Source organism: Pleurodeles waltl, chromosome 1_1 (genome assembly GCF_031143425.1).
Source record: "Pleurodeles waltl isolate 20211129_DDA chromosome 1_1, aPleWal1.hap1.20221129, whole genome shotgun sequence".
In the NCBI taxonomy this organism is placed as follows: Eukaryota; Metazoa; Chordata; class Amphibia; order Caudata; family Salamandridae; genus Pleurodeles; species Pleurodeles waltl.
Window position 1 is genome coordinate 421,696,819 of NC_090436.1, and position 26,614 is coordinate 421,723,432.

General features: G+C 46.7%; 1 protein-coding gene across 6 annotated transcripts in view; it reads right to left on the reverse strand.

Moving 5' to 3' along the window:
- The window catches only part of ARHGEF28 (Rho guanine nucleotide exchange factor 28), an 892,610-nt gene that overhangs the window by 401,128 nt on the left and 464,868 nt on the right, over positions 1–26,614 (reverse strand). For all 6 annotated transcript variants that reach the window (XM_069223983.1, XM_069223974.1, XM_069223958.1 and 3 more), the window contains exon 6: positions 1,463–1,643. In XM_069223983.1, coding sequence (XP_069080084.1) covers positions 1,463–1,643 — 181 coding nt within the window. The remainder of the gene's footprint in view (positions 1–1,462; positions 1,644–26,614) is intronic.

Consider the following 26,614-nt stretch of genomic DNA (forward strand, 5'->3'; position numbering starts at 1 on the left):
TATCCAGTGATAACTTTTTACTTTCCATCAGGTGCCCCTTTTGAGTGGATTATGGGTTAGTAATAGTGCCCTCATCGTTCTCTTAGTCTTGCAGGACATCAAATCTAGAGTGCCCATAGAGCTTGGAAATTCCTTCTCAATCTTGACCGGTGCCAGTTTATGACTGCACTTTGGCAATAATCTTGTGAGGTGTGCTAACTGATACACAATGTAATATGATCTTGTGTGTGAACCCTGAGACCGCCATATATTTCTGAAAGTCAGATTTTGAGTCTTCTTGGCTATAGGGAGTACTTAACTCTCCAACCAGTTAATCCGATATACAAAGAAGGCTGACATGTCTCTTAGGATGCCTAGCAGTCCATGTATGGATTCATCTTGGTGTGATAAAGTAAAGGTGTTACGATTATTGTAGTACTTTCTGTCAAGATACTTTTACACGTTTCACTTCTCCTACTTAGCATCAAGATGCATACACTTTTCATGCTATTAAGTGTGTGAATAATTGTGAACATGTCCCAACAGCCTCTCTGTAAACTGTAGTTCCATAAACTAACCTCATCCTGAAAATAGCCATGTGAAGAGTGTGGGTGTATGATGTACTCATTTGCTGAAACTACTAACAATAATTACTTCTAATCAAGCATCTCAAGAGATAAGGACCTCTGGCTTGGGAAACTCCCTGCTGTGGGGTAATAGATGTGTACCCACCATAGCTAAGGCTAAGGACATCACTGAGCAGCAATGACTAAAATAATCCCACCAGTTGCCAAGGTATCAGCTTCCTGCTGCCAGATGTCCAGCCCTTCTTAGGTAGGACATCTGGCCACATATTCTAGTCCTCCACTGCTGCAAAATTCCAATGGCCCTGGTCACAGCAAGCAACGCATAGCAGTACTATCCATCATGTAAATGCATACGTGGAGAGAGAGAGGAGTGTATGAAGTCAATTTTAAAAACCTAAGGATTATGGCAGAACATAAACGTTGGGCCATATTGTAAGGGGGTGGCTCAGCGCCTATCTGTCAGTGGTTTTGAGTTTAAATTGACGCACGGTCTGTAGTCCGCCACATGAGCTTAGATACGTTAGGAGCAGCATTGCAAAATCTGTGTTTCCTGCTGCAACATGATTAATAGATTGGCTCAAATCCACCTCTCGCTCCTGTAAATAAACAGTTGGTAGAACTATATGGCGGTTGAAAATGTCTGATAATGCTTGCAACAGGTGTACAATCACCTTGCTTTCGTCGTAAGTATAACACAGACGAAGAAAATACGCTCTTCAAACGATCTGCACTGTAGTGTGGCACCGTTAGCTGGGGCTTCATTCATTAGCTTTTCTCCCAGGATGCTAGATTATATGATGTTGAGTAAGACATGTGACGCACTAAACAAACAGAAGCAGTGCTGAATTTAGCAGAGACATTAATAAGCAGATGTGTTGTGGTTCACCAGCACATACCTTGCTCAGAAAGGTCCGGTCCCAGAGGCATCTCCTTGACAGCTTGATGTCATCCTCCAGCGAGTGCTCGGTCGTGTGGTTAAACGTCAGAGTCAGGACATCTGACTGGTGGTCCAAGCGCAGGAAAGCGCTGTCTCCGATCAAGGCCGACGAGAAATCCGAAGGAGGAACTTCCGGCAAACTGAAAGATCAAGGGCTCGGAGTCAGAACGTGGCGCGCGCACCAAGTCCACACAAGTCCCGCCAAGGGAAATCCCGACCCCACCAGCCCTCGCATCGCGAGCTGTGCAATGTGGCAGAGACGCAACACCGCTGCACGAGGCTGCCCTAGCACGAGCCACTGCAAGGGAGCTCTAAATCACCCTGGATTACTTGAGAGGAAACTCAATTTGTCCCTTAATAGCTTCACAAGAGGCAGTGCTGCCCTGCCTGGGATCCAGGCTTCCTCGACGCGGCGGGCATGCTTTCCATGCCAACAGAGCTGTGGTACTTGCGGTAGAACCCGCCAGCCAGCAGCCAAACAGCTCTATTTTCCTACGACTGGGAAAAACAGACGTCTCATGGGAGAACCGGCATTGTTTCGGATATTACAAACAACAGAGACATTCATAACAAAATGTTCCGTCGTAGTAAAGTCTTTGTTTCCTGCCAAGGAAGTATGAATAATTCTGTCAGAAATGGCATGCCATGCTGATCCCTGAACAATGGAAGTACACCCAAAACACAAATGGAGCAGCATTCTTGAGCAGTGGCATAATGCAATGACAGCGGGCGAAGGGACAACAGATACACAGTCAGGGCGAGGTCTTTAGCATCGTGCGAAGCACGGTTCTTGAAAGTGCCCCCGCCACCTCCGCAAAACGAAATAAAAAAAGACTTCAAGATCTGCGAACAAGGAACTACGCACTAAATGTACATAATTACAGTTTGTGTTTTCATTTCACTTTATATTTTCTGTATGAAGATTTCGCCGTAGCGACTTATGGAATGACACAAAACGGCTCAGATTTAAAAGATACTAAATCACACGGTTAGAATCCATCGGGGTGAGGCAACGACGCAAAACCAACTGAAGTAAACAATACTACATTAATCCTTGTTCAAATCTCGATTTTAAAACCAATGGCTTAAATATTGTGTATGAGCTGGTAACGAACATTCATGACAAGAAAACTGAAAAGGCATTCAGTACATTTTGGGAATATTTTAATTATGCACCAGTAACGAATTTATACACTTGAGTGAATTTTTTAATGTATTAATTGTGCAGTTTTTCAAAGACCAGCAATAGTATTGCTTATATGTTTTTATAACCCAAAAAGAAATCATCAATTCAAAACAACAACAAAAGCAACACCATATTAAACACCAGAGAGCATGGGCCCGAGGGTAAAGTCAGGAGACGAAAGCAACCAAATTAAGGCTTTTTCAGAATATCTCGGGAAGAGTTTGGGCAGAGAGGAGATATCTTCGGAAGCTGCACAAGTTGATAATTAGTTCATAGGCCTCCAAACCTAATTCATCTAATGAATTCATTGTTGAAAAACGTACATTTAAATGAAATGCATTCACCCTACAATACACACACCAGGCAAACCGAAGAATAAGACTGATCTGTACTCTTGGGTGTATCTATCAGGGAGTGATCTTTAGATTTTCTGACGCCCACCAACATTCATCAGAGGAGAGGTGTTTTGCATAGCCAGAGCCTTTCGCTACTTGTCATTTTTAAATGAAAATAGTTATTTGGGAGCCTGAACATGCAACACGAAGAAACACTGCTGATGCTGGCAGGTCTAGTTTGCGTTTTCCATTCCATGCCAGACCTATTGGCTTCGGCGACGCATTAAACAATAAGCCAGACCTACCAGGTTTGCCAACGCTTGTCATTTATTGGTTTGTAAGGCAGTCCTTTCGGTTTCCATATGTTAGCATTTCTTCTGTTTCCCTTGGAGCAGTAAATGGAGGGGCTCCTGCAGGTGGTAAATCCCTGCCAGTAGGGGCTTCCATCGCTTATTGTCAGCATATAGGCAGGCCGGACGTGATTTGTTTGGTGTTACAACCATTATGCAAACAAGTATTGGCAAGTATGAGAGGCTTCGCCAATGTGTTTTAGCCATGTTGTACACCAAAGTGGCTGCTGTACAGCATGGCTAAAAGTTAGTGGCGTACAGGAGAGTGGCATAATGTGGAGTATTGTGGACAGGAGTAGAGAAGGGAGGCGTGGATTACAGTGGAGCAGATTGTCGCAGAGTGGAATGGCGTAGAGTGAAGTTGAGTGGCGTAGAGTGGAGTGGCATAGAGTGGAGTAGCGCAGAGTAGAGTAATACGAGTGTCATAGAGTGTCATAGAGTGACGTAGAGTGTTGTAGAGTAGAGTAGAGTGGAGTGTCGTAGCGTAGAGTGCAACAGAGTGTCAGAATGGAGTGGCATAGAGTGCAGTAGAGTGTTACAGAGTTGAGTGCTGTAGAGTGGAATGTAGAGAAGCTGAGTAACATAGAGTGGCTTAGAGCAGAGTGGAATAGAGTGTCATAGACTGGAATGGAGTACAATGTTGTAGAATGCAGTAGAGTAGAATGTCATAAAATGGAGTGGTGCAGAGTGTCATACAGTGGAATATTGTAGAATGCCATAGTGTGGAGAGAGTAGCATAGAGTGGAGTGGCATAGAGCAGAGTGGTATAAAATTGGCTAGCGTGTACTGGTGTAATGGAGTAGATTGATGTAGAGTGTCATAGAGTGGGGTGGCATAAAGTGGAGTAGAGTGGACAGTGGAGTGACATTGAGTGGCATAGAATGGAGTGGCATAGAGGAGCCGAGTGGAGTGTTTTTGAGAGGAAAGGCGTATAGTGGCATGAAGTGGAGTAGAGTGGAGTGGCATAGTGTGAAGTGGCATAGCATGGAGTAAAGTGGCATACAGTGGAGTGACGTAGATGGGTGTAAAGTGGAGTAATGAAGACTGGAGTACAGTGTCAGAGTGGAGGGGCGTAGGATGGCACACAGTGGATACAATATCATAGAGTGGAGTGGAGTAGAGTAGCAGAGAGTAGAGATTCAGAGTGAAGCTGAGTGGCATAGTGTGGAGTGACATAGAATGGAGCAGTGTTGTAGAGAGGAGTGGGATGGAAAAGAGTTGTCATGGAGTGAATGGCATAGAGTGAAGTAAGGGGGCATGGAGAGTCATAGAGTGGAGTGGCACAGAATGTTGTAGAGTGGAGTGACAGAGTGAAGTAAAGTGGAGGGGCCTGGAGTAAAGTGTCACTGAATGGAGTGGAGCAGTGTTTTGTAGAGTGGAGTGCCGTAGAGTGGAATGACATAGATGGAGTACAGTGTCACAGAGTGGAGTGTCATAGAATGGAGTAGCTTTGAGTGGAGTAGAGTTGAGTGGCATAGAGTTGAGTAGAGTGGAGTGGAGCAGTGTGTAGTGGGATAGAGTGGAGCATCTCAGTATGGAGTAGAGTGTCATAGGGTAGAGTGTTGTAGAGTGGAGTGGCATAGATTGGAGTTGAGAGGAGTGGTGTAGAGTGGCATGGAGTGGAGTTGCATAGAAGCGAATAAAGTGCCATGGAATAGCTTAGAGTGGAATGGAGTATCATAGAGTGGAATAGCTTAGAGTGGAGTAGAGTGGTGTAGAGTGGAGTGGAGTGGCATAGAGTGAACTACAATTTTGTAGAGTTGAGGGGAGCACTGTGGTATAGATTGGAGTAGAGTGTTGTAGTTTGGCATGGCATAGAATGGAGTAGAGTGGAGTGGTAGCTCACTACCATGACAAACAACACATTTTCAATTGAAATGGCCATTATATTTGCACAGAAATTCAGTTTTGCTGATAAACCTACACAGTGCGTGAAGCATTACATGCAGAAATCGGCATCACTTAGTGTACTGATTTGTTTTGATGGTATTAAAATATTTGTTTCCACCACATTTCAGAACAACAAAAAATGTGATTCATTTGCACTTCCCCAATTCTGATATCGTCTGAAATATTTATACAGTTAATTTAATGGTATTTACATTTTGTTGTGTGCTAGAAAATATAACATCCTGCAGTTTTTCATTTCATACCCCAGTACCCAACAAGATTGTCACATAAACCTTCTCAGTTTGCTATCAGAGAAAGATAAGTAAACACCAACCTCCCTCCAAAGACAGAGCCTAACATTTTACCTCTGTCTTTGAATGCACAGCAAATGTGATAAGATACAAACAAAATTTAAAGACTTGTTAATTCCTCATTCACTTCTGAACTTTAGCATGATTATTTTGGGGGTGCTTCAGAACTCCCACACCCCTACTTCCAGTGCCTACTGCATGGGCATGAAATTGAGGAAGATGATTGTTTAAGTTATGCTATTATTAAATAAAGAGCACTGACCAAAATAAACAAGTTCATGGAGAGAACATTATCCCGCACAGGCTTGGGAGACTGATGAACTGACAGTGGCAGAGATAAGCAGAATCAGTCAAGCAGAAAGACAGGGGCAGGAAACCCTTTCAAAGAAATACAGCACGTTCACTTCTGTGAACTACTATAGGTCGGATACAACTGAAAACACATACTCTTCTTGAATGCCTCATGAAAAAGAAAAAAAGAGTTACGGGAAAGCGAGGACTTGTGGAAGAATACAAAGAGCTAGTCAGAGTGGTGGTTAACAGGCTGTGCTCTATAGGGGGGACAAAAACATGCAGAACAGCCTAAAACAAATAAACCAGCAAACAACAACAAGCAATTGTGAATCACAAAACGCAAATCCAATAGTAAGCAGTAAATAGCATTTTTCCAATCTGTCTATGCATTCAGACAACTGTGCTGTCTGGTAGGTTTCAACCTAAAGAAAGGCACTGCCCCATACAGGTTAAATCCATATATCAAATTGTTTTTACACAACCCATGCTGTAAGGACCTATATTGCCAATGTTTCATCCTCAAATCTTAGTGTAGGGATGTTTCTTTGTACCCGATGGTTCATAGGAGAGAGGCCAATTCTGGCCCCCTCTGCATGAGGTTAACATTACCCTCCAACACTTCTCAGCAAGGCTGCTGTACTATTAGAGCTAATAACGGGGTTTGAATGGCACCTCTTACTAGGGAACCTACATCTTTAATGGACCACTATAAACACACTGCAGCAAGGCTTACTATACCTCTAACCAGACAGTACCAGAATGTATCACAAAGGCTGAAATACCTTTTATGAAACAGCTCACATCTGTCAGCATTGATGCTGTATGTTTAGTGGCAGTGACCAGGGACTTCTCAGCAGGACTAACACTTTGGTGGACTAGCTGCATCACACCTCTTCAAAGCCGCTGCCAAGTGAGACACTACTACCCTTTTTAAACAAACAATGGCATCCGTGAAGAACTACTGACAATTCCCTGCAGGAGTGTGTTACCTATGTTAGGGAAGCATCATGTATCATTACTTTAGTAATTAGAAGAGTAATTGTTCTCCATTGAGCTGTAGTGCATCTAACAGGACATGACATTTACGTCTTAGTAAGGTTGCCACAGTCCTGTTAGATATATGTCCCTGAAGTGATCAGTCTCTGGATGTACAGTCCCAATATCACAATAGTATATCCGAACGCTGACCCCCTCTCCTAGGTAAGGGGGTACAGATCTTATTGAGCTTATAGACGTGAGCCAAACAGGAAGTATTATATGAGTGCAGATGGAAAATAGAGGGCTACATAGAGGGAAAGGAAGGGGAGAAATAGAGAGAAGAAAGAGAGGGAGCACCCACTGGAAAAATAGAAGCAAGGGACCTTTTGGAAAACAAAAATGATATAAAAAGGCAAGAAAGACGAACTGTTGAGAGTGAGAAAAGATTGGAGGGTAGAATAGAAAGTGCAAGAGAATACATACAGAAAGGGTGGGGTGTAAATGGTAGTAAAGGGAAGGGCGAGAGAAACGAAGAGAAGAAGGCAGTTGTAACAGGAGAGTGCAAGAGAAAAGAGATAGAGAAAGAGACAATGGGAGAGGAAGACTACCAGAGAGAAGAGGAGAGAAAAGGGTGTAAATAAAGGAGAGTGAGAGAACAGAGTGAAAAAGAAAGACAGGAAGGGACAGAAAGATACTATACTTATTAATGGTATGACAGTTAATTGATTCCATTGATAAGAGATGTTCTTTACTTAGGGGTAAATATATTTGGTGTCCTCTTTATGTCAATGTTACTGTCCTAGTTTCGAGAATGGAAAGTGCTGTGCGTGAATTGCTTTCCCCTCTTAAGTATTACTGTAGTCTTAAATGGACTCCATGTTCAAACAAAATTGTTTAGGCTGAACAACTAATTGGAATTCCCTTTGTAGTGCTCTGTGCCTAAGATTTAGGGGGTCATTATGAACTCTGGCGGTTCAGACCGCCATGCCGGCGGCGGGTCAAAAGACCGCCACCGGCATGGCGGTCTGAATCGCCATATTATGAACACAGTGAGGGCTGCCCACCACCAGGCTGCCACCGACAGGCAGCCTGACGGTGGAGGGAACCATTTTACGAGAGGAAAGTGCTGCAAGCAGCGCTGCCCCTCGGATAATGATCCCTTCTGCCACCAGCCTTTCCCTGGCAGGTTCCCCCGCCAGGGAAGGGCTGGCGGAAGGGGTGCTCCGGGGCCCCCCTGGGGGTCCCTGCACTGCCCATGCACTTGGCATGGGCAGTGCAGGGGCTCCTGTGCAGTGCCCCATCGCGCAGGTCACTGCCAGATTTGCAGGCAGTGATCTGCGCGATGGGTGCAGCTGCACCCGCACCCGCCGCACACCAACATTGGCTGCGGTTCCATTTGGAGCCGCTGTCAATGTTACGGCCCAGCAGGGAAAACATTATATGGCCGGTGGGGAGTAGTCATGCTCTCGGTCTTCTGTTGACCGCCAGCACGGATCTCGGCGGTTTTAACCGCCGAGATCGTAATGAGGGCCTTAATACCGGATGGAACTGGTCCACAATAAAGCCACACATGGATTAATATTAGCTAATATCTCTGAACTGTTTTCTGCTCAATACTCCAAAGCGAGTGGCTGCTCATTTCCAGCTTCCCTACTTACTTTTAAAAGTAAAAGTCGAGGCAACTGCTTTTTGAACCTTCCGATAATTTGAAGCCTAAATCTTAACTGGAAGCTAAAAATGGCTTCCTTCAAAAAGTAAGTAGCCTTCCAAAATCTACCAATATATTATTATTACGGGAGGAACTTGGTGTGAACAACACAGTATTTTTTTGGTTTTTAAAAAATCTTTATTTATATTTTAATGTAGTCATTTACAACTCAACAATGTATTCATCTTGCTGCAAACATATCAATTACTTGACGTACTTTAGGAGGTCACATACAATAAACAGTACTACACATTTCCATCCTGCCCTGTAACATCTGATCGTTAATCTAGCCACAATTACTGCATATGTTCGTGCGATTCAATTTTATTTCGCCCCATCAGAATGTCTCTCCTGTTTCTGATTCTCTTGTTTCCTTTCCAGCAAGGTAGCGGCTAATGGCCTCCCAGTATTTCTTTGGCCTAGTGGCGGAGGGGAGCATCTTGTTATAGTTGTCTGATTGTGTGTTACAATATGCCATATCTCTATGCCACTCTTGTATTGTGGGGACTGGGCTGCGATCCCATCGCATTGCTATCCGCCGCTTGGCCAATAGGAACCCCATCGCCACTAGCCTGCGATTTTGCACCGCTAATTGTTTATCCCAGCCCAAAAGTGCTGTCAGCGGCTCACAGGTCATCTGCGCTCCAGCGATATTGTTTAATTCCTGTGTCACTGCCCTCCAAAATTGTTGCACCCCTCTGGACCCCCAAGACATGTGTAAGAATCCAGCCCGTTCCTCTCTACATCTGTGACAATTAGCTGTCTCTCGTAAACCATATTGATAGAGTCGCAGGGGGGTATAATAGACTCTGTTTAGATATTTAAAATGGATTAGACAGTGTCGGCCGTTCAAGGATATGGAACGTGTTCTAGAGCAGCAGTATCGCCACTGTGCGTCTGAGATCTGCACCTCCAGCTCTCTCTGCCATTCCAGACGAGCTCTCTATAACTCATGCTCCCTTGACTTCTGAACATGCGCGTATAGACAAGAAATCAGTTGGTGAGGTTGTTTTCCCAACAGTACCACCGAGAGAGCATGTACCTCTGGGGGCTCTTGCATACCATTTCCCAACAATTCCGTCAGAGCATGTCTCACCCTGTGATACTGATATCGGTGTAAGGAAGTTGATGTCTCCGTGTCTCTTGCTATTACGTCCCAGGTCTTCACTATGCCCTCTTCGAAGATTTCCCCCATTTTGTCAATGCCTATTTCGCGCATGGATTGCACAAAGCTACGGTCTCTCCCAGGAGAGAACCAGGCACAGCACTCTACCGGGATATGCGGAGAGTATAATAATACCAGCCCCTGTTTGCTAATGAGTTCGTGCCATGCACGCGTGACCGAATTTATGGATGCAAATTCCTTATTTCGTCTATGGGGTGCATGGAACAACCTACTACTCAGCTGCTCTGGGGCAGCCAACTCCCTCTCAATCCTTAGCCACGGGGCCTCTCCTATCCCATGAATCCAGTCCTGTGCCACGGCTGCATGCGCTACTATGTAATATATCTCAAGGTCTGGGGTGCCCAGGCCTCCCATCTCATATGGGAGTGTCAGAGTTCGCCAATTCACGTGAGGTACCTTGTTCGCCTATGCCAATTTAATTAATAACGTTTTTAAAGCGGCAAAATATGTCTTCGGCAGTACTATCGGTATATTTTGAAACAGGAATAGAAAACCACCATTTTCATCAGCGCTATGCGTCCAAGTAATTACAACGGTAGTTTGATCCACCTCTCCACATCCATCGACAGTTTTTTCAATGCAGTTTCAAAATTATCCTCTATCACTTTCTTAGGGTCGGTATGTACCTGTATCCACAAATATCTGACAGTGTTCGTCTCCCGCCCTAGCGGGAAGTCTACATCGACCTGCGTTGTTACTGGAGTCAAGGGAAACACGATGGACTTATTCCAATTTATTACTAGCCCTGACAGAGAGGCAAATTTTATGATTTCCCGAAGTATTGGGGCGACATTACGCTCAGGATTTTTGATGTACAATAGAGTATCGTCTGCATACATAGACAAAACAAGGGTGTAATTTTGAAATCTGAGACCCCGGTGTCCATGGTACTCTCTTAGTGCGCACGCCAAGGGCTCCGCCACCAATGCATATAACAGGGGAGACAACGGGCAACCCTGTCTGGTACCCCTCGTAACCGCAAACGATTCCGTCACCGTACCGTTGGCGCAAACCCTGGCTCGGGGGTCACTATACAATGTAAAGATCATTTGAAGGAAGGTGTCGCCTACCCCAAATCTGCTCAAAGTCGCCCTCAAAAACTCCCATTCTACCGAATCGAACGCCTTTTCGGCATCCAGGAAGACTGCCACTGCCCTCAATTCTGGGTTAATATTTTGGATTGTGCCAAATAATGTGCGAAGGTTCATGGACAGATTGCGGCCGGGGACAAAACCAGCTTGCTCCGGCCTAATCAGATGTGGCAGCACTCCCGCCAAGCGATCAGCCAGGATCCGGGCACATTTTTTTACATTTACATTTAACAGTGACAATGGCATATAGGAGGAGCAGTTTTCACGGGGTTTACCCGGTTTGAGCAGGGCAATTATCATTGCTTCTCTCATTGACGGGGGCATGCTACCTTTCTCTACCATTTCATCGTATACATCTTTTAACTTTGGGAGTAACAGGTGTTGATATGCTTTGTAGAAGTATACTGTCAGCCCATCCGGACCAGGAGCTTTTCCTTCTGCCATACCTCCCAGCGCCCTCGTAATTTCGCCTAGAGTCAAGGGTGCACTGAGAACCTCCCTATCCTCCTGTGTCAGTCTTGGCATAGTGATATGTGTGAGGTAGTCCGCTATTGCCTCCGGGTTTGGGTTTACCCTGTTAGAGTATAATGATTGATAGTATTCTCGGAATCTATCAGCTATACGTTCAGGATCTCTTATTTCTTCTCCCCCCTCAGTCTGTATGGTTTCGATTGTGTTTTTGCCTCGCTGGGGATGTACCAAACCCGCCAGTACTGCCCCCGGTCTTTCTCGCTCCCCGTATACTTGGGCCGTGGTGTATTTACCCAGGTGTTGTATTTCTGTATGAGCTGTCTCCTGGTAGTCTTGTATCTTAGCGTGGATTTGGCTCAATACGTTGGCGTCTGCAGTGTCACTGTGGTCTCGCTCCAGTTTTGATAAGTCGCTTTCTAGTAGTTGGAGCCGCCGCCTTATCGATCGAAGCACCCCCGCATGTTTGGTTATGGTAATCCCTCTGATGTACACCTTAAAGGTTTCCCATACCGTGCGTACCTCGGGAACGGATCCCTCATTAATCCGAAAGAACTCTGTGATCTCTGAGGCCAATTCGTCCTTAAAGACAGTGTCCAAGAGCGAAAAGGGAGGGAACCTCCATGAAAACGGAGGAGCCATTATCGTTCCGGTTGTCAACAGTATTGGTACTGGGGAGTGGTCTGAATATGTTCGAGGCCAAGGAGCTTCTGGGATCAGGTTGCACAGCAACCGGCGAGCCACTAGCCAAAAATCTATACGCATGTGCAGATTGTGCGCAGCTGAATAGTGTGTGTAGCCTCCTCTCTCAGGGTGCCTATCTCGCCACACGTCTACCATATCCAGTTCGGCGGCTAAACGCAATATCTCGCGTGCCGCCGCCGCCGGCCTACGAGCCACCCCCCGACCCGTCCAGAGCTGGGTCCAATGTACAGTTGAAGTCACCGCACCAGAGCTGTGGTTGCCCTCCTCAGGAGTCTGCCTTGAGTGCCAATTCTTGATAAAATAGGGGGTCATCATAATTGGGGCCATATATGCCTGTCAGTAAGAAATTAAATGTTCGCGCAGTGCAACGTGCCACCACATATCGCCCTCCTGGGTCCGCTGTCACTAAGGAGAGACTGATATCCGTTTCTTTTGATGCCCAGATCAGCACACCTCTGGAATGTGAGGTATATCCTGCCGCAACAAATTGTCCCTGCTATTTGGGGCCAAGTGTGTCTCCTGCAAAATGGCTATATCTACCTTATGATTACGTAGATACGCAATTACCTTACAAGTCTTCCGCACGTCATTGAGGCCCGATCGTTCCAGGTGATCAATCGAAGCTGTTTGCGATCTTTATTTATGTTGGGATGTGTGTGTGTAGCGGTTTGTCTTCTCTATTATTGTGCAGTACAGTATTAGTCCTACCTGTGTTGTAAATGTGCAGCTCTATATCTTTGTGTAAGAGTATGTACTCAAATAACTGTCCCCGAACATCCCACTTCCATCCCGCCCCCCCACCCACGATAGGCAATACCCCAACTTGCCCATCTTACCCATCCCTTACCCAACTTCGTCTCCCCCCTCCACCCACCCAAAACGATATCTCCCTCTTCCTGAGGTATAAATGGAGCACACATCAGGGCTGATGTTACCCTGCCTTGACTTTGTGTGTTAGCGTGCCAGCCACCTATGCTGGTGAGTAATCATGTCACTTTTTGCTCTCATAATGCGCCCAGATTGTTCAATAACGTGTAGTACATGTGATCTCTCTGTTCCATTGTATCGCAAGAGCTCCATCTTCTGCAGGTTTGTTAGTGTATCGAAGATGACTGTGGTAGTGGAAACACCACCCTCTTATCGCCACCTACATGTCCTCGTCCGCGGCAGCTTCAGCACCGTTGTTCGCCTTCCTGCGCTTCATAAATTGTTCCAGTTTTTTAGGGTCTGTGAAAAAAATCGGACTTCCACCCATGTCAACTCTCAATTTTGCTGGTTAAAGCATTCAGTACTCCAGGTTCATGGACCGTAATAGTTTTTTCCCCTCAATGAATTTTCTCCTCGCTTCTTGTACCTGTACTGTAAAGTCTGGGTATATCGACAACGTCGCCCCCTCATATTGCAATTGCTTAAGTTCTCTTGCGCGACGTAGGGCAGCATCGCGGTCCCTAAAGTTCAATAACCTAGCGATGATGGGGCGGAGGGGCCCCCGGAGGCGGGCGAGCCGCTAAGGATCTGTGCGCGCTCTCTACTATGAATAGGTCCGAAAAGGTAGTATGACCCAGTAGTTGCACCAGTAATTGTTCAATGTAGCTTTCCATGTTGGTAATCGCAGTGGTCTCTGCCAGGCCCACTATTCGTAGATTATTCCTTCTGGACCGGGCTTCCATGTCCTCCACTTTTAGCTTGAGCGCTCCTAGTTCTTCGCTAAGTTTCATTTGGCCGGCTGTTAGTTCCGTTTGCCCGTCTTCAGTCGCAGACACCCTATTCTCCACATGGTCTAATCGCTCCGCGTACTTATCTATGCGTTCAGACATTCTGTCCATACGGTAAGCAAGGGTGTCGATCTTCCCATCTATCTGATTAAGACTGTGCTGCATTGAAACTAGGAGTTGCCTTAAGTCCTGTTCTTCCCCAGGAGTGCCCTCCGGGCCTTTCTCTGAGTCCGTCACTGTTCCATCTCCTGCTGGGCCCTGCGTTTTCCGTCGCTCAAATTGCAGCCTGGCTTGCGTTTTGTCTGTCTTGCCCATGTTTTAGGTGTCGTGGAGATTCGACTCGTGGTTTCAAGAGGCCCCCGCCGCCTGCACACTCCGCCCCACTATGAATGGCGCTACGCGTTGATGATTACTGATGTTGGATGCGATCACCCCGTTTCGCTCAGTTGTACGTTGAAAGTGCTACGTTTGTTGAACAGTCTCTATAATGTTCCAGTCTTGTGCCAACAGTGGGGCCCTCCCACGGCAGCAGCGGCCTCCCGGGCCCGCCGGCCCCCGCGCCACACCGTCCAGCCCAGCTTTCTCTGTCGCCGCTTCTAATTTTCCCCAATAGGCCTTTTTTGACTTGAGGGGGGAGGGGGTGCCCACCTGCATCCACACGCCATGTTTCACAAGCGCTCTTGTGCCACCGGTGCACTCTCGCATTGCACGCCGGCCCTTCTCACCGCCCTCCGTTGCACGGTGTCCAAGGTTCGTCGCTGGGGCCGCCTGCCTCCGCGGGGCACGAGAGACGCTCCACCTCTCTCTACCGCTCCGGGCTCTTGTCTCCGATCGTCCCTCCCCTGGGGTCGCTCCCGTACGTACATGCGGCCCACCTCGCGCCAGTACTCGGCTAGTCGCCGTTGCGATTCGCTCTACAGGGCTCGCGTACGTCTTTTTTTCTGGGGAAAAAGGGCATCAGCTCGCGCCCCCACCTCGTAGCTGTTCTTGGCACCACACCTGGGGGCATAATTCGAATGTGACATGTAGGATTGTGGACGGATTTTACGGTGGCTGGCGGAGCTTTACTACAACGTGGCCATCTTGTAGCCGGGCAAGCTCCGCCCCCTTGAACAACACAGTTAGAATGGCAGCTTTGAATCTAATTAGTTTTAGAGTTAGACAGAAGCAAGAATCCATCAAGGAGGGTTTTATGTTGTCCTGAAATCTGATCATGCTTTACAGCTTGGTTTAGATAAATAAGAGAAACATTGATTAGCCCTGTCAAGACATCATTGTGGTTAGAATCTGGAAAAATAGCCAAAAATAACATGTGCCTATTCGTAACTCCTTAATAGGAAATGGAAGGTTTGCATCAGAAACGTGAAATCCTAAGTTCTTCCTTGGGAAAGATGTACATATATTATGCACTGAAAGAACACAATGGTCAAAGTGAAGTTATGGCTAATGTGAGTCTAAATTAAATTGCCACTCCTTACTAAATTAGCACTGTTTCCACATTTTAAATCCAATACTTAAACAGAAACTAAGATTTTACACTTCAGTTCTGGTGTTGATGTAATACGGTTTATGAAATGTGTACATTACATTAAGTTGTTAGTTCCTAAGATAGTTTATCTAACTGGTAAGTGCTTATTGTATGCAATGTCCATGTAAGGTTAACATAAATAATTGTAGTGCAAAGTCGTGAACAAATGACATTTTGTATAAATAGCCCGCACACACAAGAGGGCTATGTAATTCAACCTCTTTGTTGCCGCATCACAAAATCTGTCACCGCCATATCCTTTCTGAGCACATAGCAGCATAAACTAGCTCATACATAAGACCCAGATCACACTCTACTAAATCCTGTGTTGAGACCTCGTTAGGACATTAAGAACGCTGACTTGGGACTTCGACTCCCATCAGGGACCTGGGAGGGTACTAACATGGCAGTGCTCTAGAGATTTGGGCCGCTGTCCTGCCTCAATCATTGTCCCTCCCTGCTGCACGGATGCCTGACCCTTAGGACTCTTTGCGCCCCTTGCACCGCGCCCCAGAGCACTCCACCCAAGGCACCAATGGAAGAGAACAACCACTACCCTTCAGAGGTGAGCCCTGGTGATGTGCCGAATTAACAGAGAATGATCGCTGGCAGTGTGACATGCACAACCCGCACATAGCCTGCATGGTGAGCCAAGTGCACCACAATTCTAGTGTGGTACCCTCTGGATCACTCACCGCGGTCTGCTTTATACAATTAATGCAATCAGTGGCCCATGGAAGCTACTGCTAACAGATGCAGGGACTGATAGACGGCTTGGCTCATATCATTCTACCCATTAAGAGGTAAACCACTTGACCTGATACTGTGGTTCTGATGCCATCGTGACTTTACTCACTCTACATCTAACATTGCTCCGTAACATCTGTCTCCATAGACAATATTCAGTCCATTTCCTGCCACACTTAAGCTCTGAGTTGCAAAGTAAATTATTTCCTCTGTTTAGTTTGTGACCAAGGCAAGTACCTTCTTCTCTTTACCGCCAAGTGTACATAGTGTGGAAATCTTAGCAAAAACTATTTTTTGACAACAGATGACACACTAGACCAAGAGAGGGGCCAGATCCTGGTCAAGTTGTAAGTAGCCCATATGAGCTTTCCAACACATCAGAGGATGATATAAAGCTGATCTTACTCTAAATGAGCAAGAGCTTACAGACCGTACACATGAAATTGACAATCCCATGGTACAGTTCGACCATGTGACAAACATGCCACATAATTGTGTACCAAATCAGATGCTGATGAATAGAGTATATACTACCTTAAAGAAGACTGTCTTAATAACTCTAAAGAAACTATTCTTAAAATGGAAAACACCTTATCTGAGATTAGTCCTTAAAACGAGGACCTTGATATGAGATTGCAACAAAATAATATTTGTATACTTTGGTTACCCAGATCCTCAGCAATGGGCAGGGTTGAGGATTTTGTTGAGAATGTATTCATTTACAAGTTTGGCACACGCTATTTCTTGAATGCCTTCACAGTGCAACAAGCCTAGAAATCTTTGGTACTTAACTCCCCCATGGCCATTCATAAGCCGACTTTTAAATTAAAGTATCATACCAGGGATACTGTTTTACGTCTGGCAACAGTCAAAGGGATCCTATATCACCAAAATAATCAACTGTCCATCTTCCCAGACTTCATTGCTGAAGTACAGGAAGAAGGCTCAGCCTTACAAGCTGTGAAGAAAAAAACTAATCAATGCTAAAATAAAATATGCCATGCTCTACCCACCGATACCTAAGTTGGATTATAAAGGGAACACCGACATGTCCAGTGAAGAAGACAAGTAGCTGAAACAGGATCAAACCTTGAATCCTCCAATAATATAAGTACTTTGAATGCTACAGACAATGATCCCTGTCCAGCTCTAGCCCAAGGCTCCATATGTTCAGCAGTCAATTATGAACTGCCTTTTCTTTTCTGATATTACTCAATAAACACTGTCCCCTAACACTTCAGTTTGGGAAATATGCAGAATGTCTCACTCAAAACAGAGAGGCAACACCAAACCATTACCACTATGTTGAACCATAGGCACCTCCACACCACCACAAGTGTATTCCACCACCTATGTTTTGTAGTTAATATTCCGTTTATTCACCCATATTGGGTTGAATCCACTGAATGTTTGGGTGTTCAGTGTGAGAAGGGGATAAGGATTGTTGATGTTTAGATCACTGACATGGAAAATTAGAGAGTACAAAAGTCATATATGCACCTTTACACCTGAAAATAGGTGTACCTGTATATACCCACAACTCCAAGCACATACCAACACTGAAACACACATTAAGATTGGCATACTGGAGTATCAGAGGCCCAAATAATCAAAAGAACCAGGCTAGTGCTGAGTCTACTCAACCATCATAAATTGGACATAGCATTCATACAAGAGGTACCTGATTTGCTTACCATGGACAAGGGAGAAACTGCAGCACTCATCCTGCTTATCCTCTAAGCCACATTTGACACCTCCTCTCACCCCATCCTCATTCAACGCCTCCAAGAAACAGGTATACGAGGACCTGCTTTCAGATGGCTCAGCTCCTTCCTCAAGTAACACACCCAGTCTGTCAGCCTGGAGCCATAAACTTCCACTGCCACCAATCTGATCTGCGGAGTACCCCAAGAATCCATGTTCAGCCCCAGACTGTTCAACATCTGCATAGCACCGTTCTCCAACTTTGTCTGTGCACACAAAATCAGCATCTCATAAGTCAAAGACTCCCAGTTCTCCTCTCCCTTTCCACCGCCAACACCCAGATGAAGTTCACCACTTGTATGTCAGCAGTCACCATCTGGATGTAAACCAACTGCACAAAGCTCAACACTGGAAAGACAGAGGTGGTATTTTTTGGAAAGGACACTTCTTTATGGATCCACATCTGGTGGCCTACTGAACTAGGACAAACACTCAACCTATCTAACGAAGCCAGACCTCAGGATAATAGTGAACATGGTTGTCTCATCCTGCTTCCTCACCTTCAAGATATTCAGAAGACTTTTCAGATGGCTCCCACTCAACACCAGTAGAAATGTCACACAGGCTCTGGTTGCTAAACAAGCTGGACTACGGAAACACACTCTATGTTGGCATCAACATACATCTCAGCAAGAGACTGCAGTCATTCAGACCACTGCAGCCAGACTCATACTCACATCTCCTTATATCTAAAAGTCCTTCACTGGCTCCCTGTTCACAAAAACACAATCTTCAAGCTTTTCACACACACACACTCTCACACACACACACACACACAGACCCTCCTATACAATCTAGGTCCCTTTTACTTGAACAACTGCATACATTTTCCACACTTCGACCAGAAAGTTCTGCTTGGCCCGCCTCCTATACACGCACGTCTCCTGCATCTGAAGAATCAGAGCCGGCTGGTGCGTATTTTTGTATCTGGCTCCCAAAGCTAACTCATTCCTTTAATTTTACAAAAAATGAAAACATGGCTATTTCAAAAGGTCCCAACCAGATACACACCATCCTTCCTTTGGCGCCTTGATATCCTCCTGGGTGAGATGCACACCATACAACTACACTTTGCAAAACATAGAAATACACATAACATATCCCCTGACTCACACCTGCTCCACTTCAAAACTAACTGGGGTCACAATGCTATTATGCCACATACACTGCATATATCAGAGGTGGGTCAATAGGTATCTGTAAAACTTTTCATTTCACTCCTAAATGAGTGCATTCACACCCTGAAGGCAAAACACTGACACTAATTGGCAGGTGTATGATTCCCCTGTTACACTGATAAACACTTATTCCCCCAAATACAGACTCCCCTGAATCCTTTGACAATATCGTATCACTAACCATCATGTTTAAGACTGAAAAACCCATCTGCCCAACTCTAAATCAGGCTCCAAACTCTCAAACCCGGAAAAATAAGCATGGTTTGTCCCCGAATTTTAGAATCCTGTTTGAGATTAATGAAAATCTTAAACCACAGCAGGACATGGCTGAAAGGGAGGTTACATTTCTCAAGAAATACACACTGGCAAAAGCAACAGGTTGAGTAAGAGACCCATCAGGACTGTAGAATGGATATTACGCATGCGTCGGGAGAGTACCATTCATTTAACCTCAATACAACCAACAGTCGCATTAACAAAACCTTTCCTCTTTTGTAAATTTCTATATACTTTAAAACCGTCAATTCCACCAGAGTCCCCAAAATCATTCTTGGATGACAGAGCATTAGCATGAATAGATTATTTTAATAGATTTTCCCTAATGGAGGAGACATTTGAGCACTGAAAAGAAATCAGCAGTATATAGTCTGTCAGGCAGCAAGGCTCCTAAATCCAATTTTTACAAAACAAACAAAGACTTAGTAGCTCCATAGCTACTGACTCTGCATAATAAGACCATGGATAGGAGGCTGCCTACCAGCTACGACTAGAGAAGCATTCATTGCCATGCTGTTGAAGTCCACCATGGATGAAGAGCTACGGCACTCCTACCAATTCGCTCTCTAATTGTTAACTCTAGATAAAAAAAATTCTGGCCCAACCTCTAGGTAATAGACTCACACCCCTTATGGAAAAAATTGTGTTACCAAACCAGGTTGGTAATAGGCAGGTTGGTAATGAGACTGCTAGGCTCTGGCTGGTGTGCGAAGTTGCTGTAGATCTTTGTGATAGGCTGCAACAGAGTTCTTGAGGGAGGGTGATGCTGTTGATGGAGGCCGAGAGTGTGGGGAATTCCTTGACAATTGAAAAGATCTCCTTACTGCTGTTGCAGCTCCCTTCAATGAGCTCCACTGGTGCTCTTTTCTTGGTGTCTCAGTTGCTGGTGGAAGCGTCTGAGCATTGCCTTGTAGGTGGTTAGGCTGATGTAGGTGAAGCAGCAGTGGGTGCAGGTGAAGGTACCTACTTTGGTGTGTGGCATAGCACGGTGCAGCAGCAGTGGGAGGAGAAGCATCCCAGGTCAAGCGATAGAAGGAACGCTGCAGAGTATTGCAGAGATAGCGCAATCAGACCAGGGTTCATGTCGCTGGCCACAGTCCATGCTTGGATGGGCTATAGCCAAGCGGTATCATCTGCTACTGAATTTCCACTTTGTGAAGTTTCCATTAAAATGGTTTCTCTAAATTTGCCCTTTGGGTCTCTGTGGCAGCATGAGCACTTACCATTACTCCAAAAGTAAATATGCAGGTATGATACAATGGTTATATAAAGTGACCAAAAATCTTAAAGATACATTATGTTATGTTACATGGATCACCCTTGAGGTTATCCAGGTGCTGAGATACAGGTCATCGTGTGACTGTAATGGTCTGCAGTGTCTCTGCTTCAACCAACTCTGTGGACTCTGGCTTACTGTTAGATCTGCAAGTAACAGAGCAAGTATGTTTGTGGCCACAAGCAGTAGACAATAGGTTAGATTTACTGCTTCTGCATTTGAGGCGGTCAAAACTGATTGGAAAAGCCTACAAAGTTTAACTTCCAGATCCATTCCAACATTTATGAGTTTCTCCAACCTTAGTTGATCCAGGGCCATGGACTACAATTTCAAACATATGCACTCAGCAAACAGAACAGAATCCGAGGGAGTACTAGTCTCAGACAAATGGAGCCATTCTCTAATGAGGGAAAGTCCATCTACAGATATAGTCTCAGTGTCCTGGAACACTGAATGCAATTTGGCGGCCATTTTTTATGCAAAACTCTTTTTTGAAATGTAGATTAATGATTAGTAATTTCAATTGATTACCATTTTTACAACCTATCAAATGTAACGTACCTGATCGATAGGACAGTTCTAGCCACCTTATGGATCTAAGTGATGCAGTACACGTATTTTTTTGTTTTCTCTGCAGTCTTGATTGGCACCTACAGCAAGTGTAAGACAGGTCATCGTTAGCTCTCAGTTGGCCAACAGCCAAAAAGGTTGTAGAACAGAAGGCAATGTGTTTGCCTTTTAAAGCTACTAATAGTGTTGGCACAAAGTATCTACGGCAACCTGCAATGCACTGTGCACTTATGAGCACTTTGGCAGCTTGTTAGTTGCGTCAGGGTTGAAAAATCAGAGACCAGATGGCAGAAAGCTCTTTATGGTACTTAATGGCTAAGTGGTGCCATCAGCTTAATGTGACACTAAACGCCATGTAGGGATTCCATATTCTAGAAAATCAGAATAAAGTGTGGGACTACTAATATGTGTCAGCTGTAATTTGTAATTCTGTCAATTACAGTCACTTTTTGTTACAACAGATCAATGAAGAAATAAAAAAACACGTCAATCAGGCAAATAAACTAACCAAGAAACTCATTAGAAAAAAAATAAAAATTCAGCTGAACCAAGATCGGTTGAAAATAAAAAAATATTCGAGGTTAAGGATTTCCTTTCAATTCAGTCAAATAATGCACGGCCAGGCCACAGTATCCAAGCATTTATTCTTTGAAACAAAGAACTTTTGGATCTGTTTACCAAATGTATGATTTGCAACAACCCATGAATCATTATTTCGCTGTCAATGATCCCCTAGTGAAGGCAACCAAAACAGTTAGGTGTGTCCATGAGAAAACTGTTGTGCCTAGCACAAACACTGTCGGTGCGCTGCAGAAAGATTTGTGCGTTGCACAGTGAAGTACAAAGGCCGTCAGAGGTGGGGTACAGATCAATAATATAATTGATGGGCTCATTAACAATTAAGGTTCATACTGTCTCTATGTATTATTCTGAAAATAATACATAGAAACATATCCCTCAAAGGACACACTGGGCCTGATTTGCCCCTCTTAAAAAGTTGGTAAACTACTCCAAACTTCGTGGGAAATCTAGGACGAGCCAATTCCATCATTTTTCAAAAGAAGCCACTGCGCTCTGGCATCAAAGCTGATTACACTCAAACAGAAAACAGCTGCTATGCAAATAGTTCAAGGGCAGTCGGTAGGTGCTCCAGAACTGTGGTTTTGCAAGCCTGCGTTACACTTACTCAACCACTGAAACCCTGGCTTTCTGGATGAGTGTGTTATAGATGTTAGGGCCCAAGAGGGGCACATGAGTTTCGCTCTCGGAATAGTGTGAATTTTGTGAACCGTTCTTCTCTACCTCCCCCCAGAGTGGTTGAAAATTACGACTTGAGTCAAGACCTAAACTCCAGATCCCTAGTTACCAATGTGAACAGAGGTTCCAGGGGACTTCCGGGGTCCCCGCTGGGTACACTAGTCACCTGAATAGACTGACTGAGATCACACTTTGGCAACTTGAAATGTGGGATTAAGAAGACATACAACATATGCTAACCCATTCCCAGCATCAGTTGTCCTTGTGTTGTGACTGGTCTTCCCCTCTTGTGTACCTCGTGTCCTATCACTGATCACCAGAGCCCAGTGGTCTCATTACCTGGAAGGTGGAACTTTCCCTTTGGGGTTATAGTTTTAACATTGTAAAATAAGTAAAAACAAGTTTTACACATTTGTGTGGTGTTTTTTTTTTAAACTGTTTGTCTTTCTGACCTTTAATAAGCATTCTCAATTGGCTGGGCTGAGATACACTAAGTTGTTTTCCCCCTTAAGAACACACATTTGGAGGGGGCGTGGCCAGGACTCCGGCAATGGCGGTCGCTTGAGAGCTCGGCTCCGGAGGGGCCAGCTCGAGAACCCCGGCCCAGCGCGCCGGCAGAAGCCGCAGGAGCACTAAATCATCCGGCGCGCTGCCGGAAAGTGAGTGGAGCGGCGGGACCCCCGGGTCGAGCCCGGCAAACATTGCAGCCCGCACTGGGCTGCCTAGGCGGCGAAGAGAACTGCGGCCTCTCCTCCCCTCCGAAGCCGCGGCCTCGCGTGAGTAGCGGGCCGAGGGATGCACGGGAGGAGCTGCCTGGAAAAGACGGAGAAATTGCCCGAGCCCCGGGTCTTGGAGGCGGGACATAGCGACACTGTGGGGGCACCACTGGACCTGCTGGTGCCCCCCCTGAAGGGGCGCCTCACCCAAAACGAGTAAAACGGGTGTGGCCCTGTATCCAATGGGGCCGCCCGTGAGCACAGGCACCTGCCCCACAGGGACACCCTGAGCGGCGGCAGTAAGCAGCAAGTGGCCCTCCCTGGCAGCAACCAGCAGAAGGATAGCCGTAGGAGTGACACCCCATATCTCCCCCTCTGAGGAGACGCAGACAACTTTGCACCGCTATTTGGGGGCCAGAGTGATATCACCACCAACCATTGTGAGCACGTGTTGCGCAGGCGGGCGTGCACACCCACGGGCACACTGGTGCCGCCGGCGAAAAAGAGGGAGCGCTCAGCGGGGGATCGGCTACGCCCTGACGCACCGAGCGCCTGACACTGGCTGGCACGGCGGGCCCTACCAGCGGGGGCAGGTGAGGGGGTTGACACTGCCTGGTGCGGCAAACACTCGGGACTGGCGACGCCGGAGTACTCCCCCCCCTGAAGCAGAACACAACCGACAACGAACAGCGCCAAAATTGCGGAGCCTAAAACGCGGGGCAAATCTTGGTGGTGACTCCCACGATAGCGCCCGGGTCGGCATCCGGCCCCCTCCCCGGGACAAACCTCTTGGTCGGACCGATGCCCCCCAAGGGCCGACATAAGGGTAGAGTCATGGACCCCCCAAAACCCCCTGGGAACGGTGCGGCGGAACTGCTGAGCCAGCCACACTCCAAAGTTCAAGACACCCTAGACAAAATATTGGGAGCCATAGAGGACACAAAGTCAACGCTGCAACGAGACATCAACCAAGTTGCAATTGAAGTGGGTCTCCTGAGAGCCGAACATCACAAGCTGGCTGACAGAGTCAAAGATACGGAGGTCACGCTGGCGGACATCACCCCAAGGCAGAAAGACATGGCGGCGGAAGTAACCTCACTGGCTGACAGAGTAGCAAGGCTTGAACGACGCGCTGAAGACGCAGAGGGGAGGAATAGAAGGAACAACATACGAGTGGTGGGCCTCCCTGAGGGGTCCGAAGGAGAGAACATGGTAGAATTCCTGGAGAAATGGTTGAGAATGGAAGTTGCGCCGGGATGCCTGACTTCCTACTACACGTTAGAACGCGCTCACCGCATGCCATCAAGACCGCTGGCTCCTGGCAGACCCCCCGCGCCGTAATCGCTAAACTACTGCATTACAAGGACAGAGATATTCTCCTACAGAAAGCCAGAGAAATGGGCCCTTTCAAAGTAGCAAATGGAGAAGTAACACTATTCCCAGACTTTACGCTGGAGTTCCAGAACAGGCGAGCCTCATTCTTAGCGGTCAAAAGAGCATTACGAACCGAAGGGATCCAATACTCGCTCCTATACCCTGCAAGGCTGAGAGTGATCGTGGATGAAAATACCACTTTCTTCCAATCCCCGGAGGAGGCATGGGACTGGCTCGAGAGACGCGGGGCCCAAACACTAAGACCAGCGCTGACGGATAATGGAGCTAGTGGGACCCGCAGAGCAACTAGGAGGAAGAGGCCTGAGGATCGCCTGCGCCTGGCCCCGACGAAAACGCAGAGGGAAACAGGCAGAAGAGCGGCCTTGGAGGCGGCGGCCCGGGTCGGGTGCGAGGTGGCTTCCTGTGAGGGCTCGGAGTTGGACTCCAACGGCACGATAGTGTCATCCGCCGGGGACCCGGGGAGCCCGTCCCTGGCACCTAAGGTGACTCCACAAACAGCTGACGAGCTTGGTTGACCTGGCTGCGCGAATGGGCCTGAAGTCAGAACGAACAGAACAAATGATTGGCCCCTCCGGACCTGGCCGCTTCCCCCCTGACTATACCTCTCGCCTGTCTGGCTTGGCTGGCGAGTACTGCAATTATGTGTTTGGTAAAGTTGCACCGTTGCACGTTTTTTTGGGCTACCCATAGTTTCGAGGGTGCCCCGTGGAGGGGGAGTTGGGGTTCACAGTTTCGAGTTAATCCAACAGCATGGGCAATTGAATGTTATCACAATGTAGGAGCGAGCGCAGCAGTGGGTAGATTGAAATGCCGGGCGCACTGGTCCTCGAATTTTCAGATCCCAAGAACAGGATGGCAGATTACAATATTATAACCTGGAATGTCAGGGGGATGTGTACCCCGGCAAAAAGACACAGAATACTGTCATTCCTAAAGAGAAGGGGGGTGCAGATAGCAATGATACAAGAGGCCCACCTAGCCCCAGGGGAAGGAGAGAAACTCAGACGAAGATGGAGAGGGCGAGTGTTCGCTACGGAGTACTCAGCCTATGCAAGGGGCGCAATGATATGGATCAGAGCAGGTGTCCCCCTGACAATTGAAGCCGCAAACATAGACAAGGAGGGTAGGTTTGTGATATTGGAGGGTAAATTACATGGGACCCCATTAGTCCTGAGCTGCATCTACGCCCCTAACCAAGATCAGATTTCATTCATGTCGAGCCTGTCGCGACACCTTACCCGCCAGCATACAGGGGAGGTACTAATAGGTGGGGACTTCAATGCAGTACTAGACATAAACATGGACAGATCCACCCCACCGTTACAGGGAGCCACATCAATTAAAATAGCACAAAGCTTGGTCAAATGGCTTAACTCATGGGGGCTGGTGGACATATGGCGGGTGCATCACCCAACCGACAGGGACTACTCGTTCTTCTCGGGTCTCCATCACGTTCACACCAGAATCGACAGGGTGGTCTGTACCCCGGGCCTGGCCCGCGGGATGACACGTTCTGAATACCTAGCCCAAACAATCTCAGACCACAACCCACTATTATTAACACTGAGGACATCACAGGATAGACCCCCTATACCGTCATGGCGGCTTGCCCCCGCGGCGCTCGAGGATCAAGCGTATAGAGAGGCACTACGAGACTACCTAACGGAACACATTGAGACCAACAAAGGATCCACCTCCTCCAGGGCAGTGGAATGGGAGACACTCAAGGTGGGGACGAGGGTTTTTTGCCTGGGGCAGTCAGTAGGGGTAAAGAAAATGCTAGAAAAGGAGCTCACCACATTAGAGAAGGTCATACATAAGCGCGAGCTAGGTCTGGGCCTTGCAGCCCACGAGGAGGAAGAATACAACCGTGCCCGCAGAGAGCACTCCCAAGTCGAAGAAAAGCTCAGATGTCATAGCATGCAGAAATACCTGGCTTCCCTGCAATCGGAGGAGGGGAGGTCAGGCAGACTTCTGGCGTGGCTGGTGCGCCCGGGCGGCAGCAGTGAACCCATCACTAGTGTAACAGACAAAGAGGGAAACCGTAGACTTAGCCCGAGCCCCATCAATGACGCATTCAGAGATTATTACATGCACCTGTATAGTAGACCTAGCAGCCGGGAGCCAGTGACCTTTGACAATTATCTGCGACAGACCCCGCTCCGTGAACTGAGACCAGAGGACAGG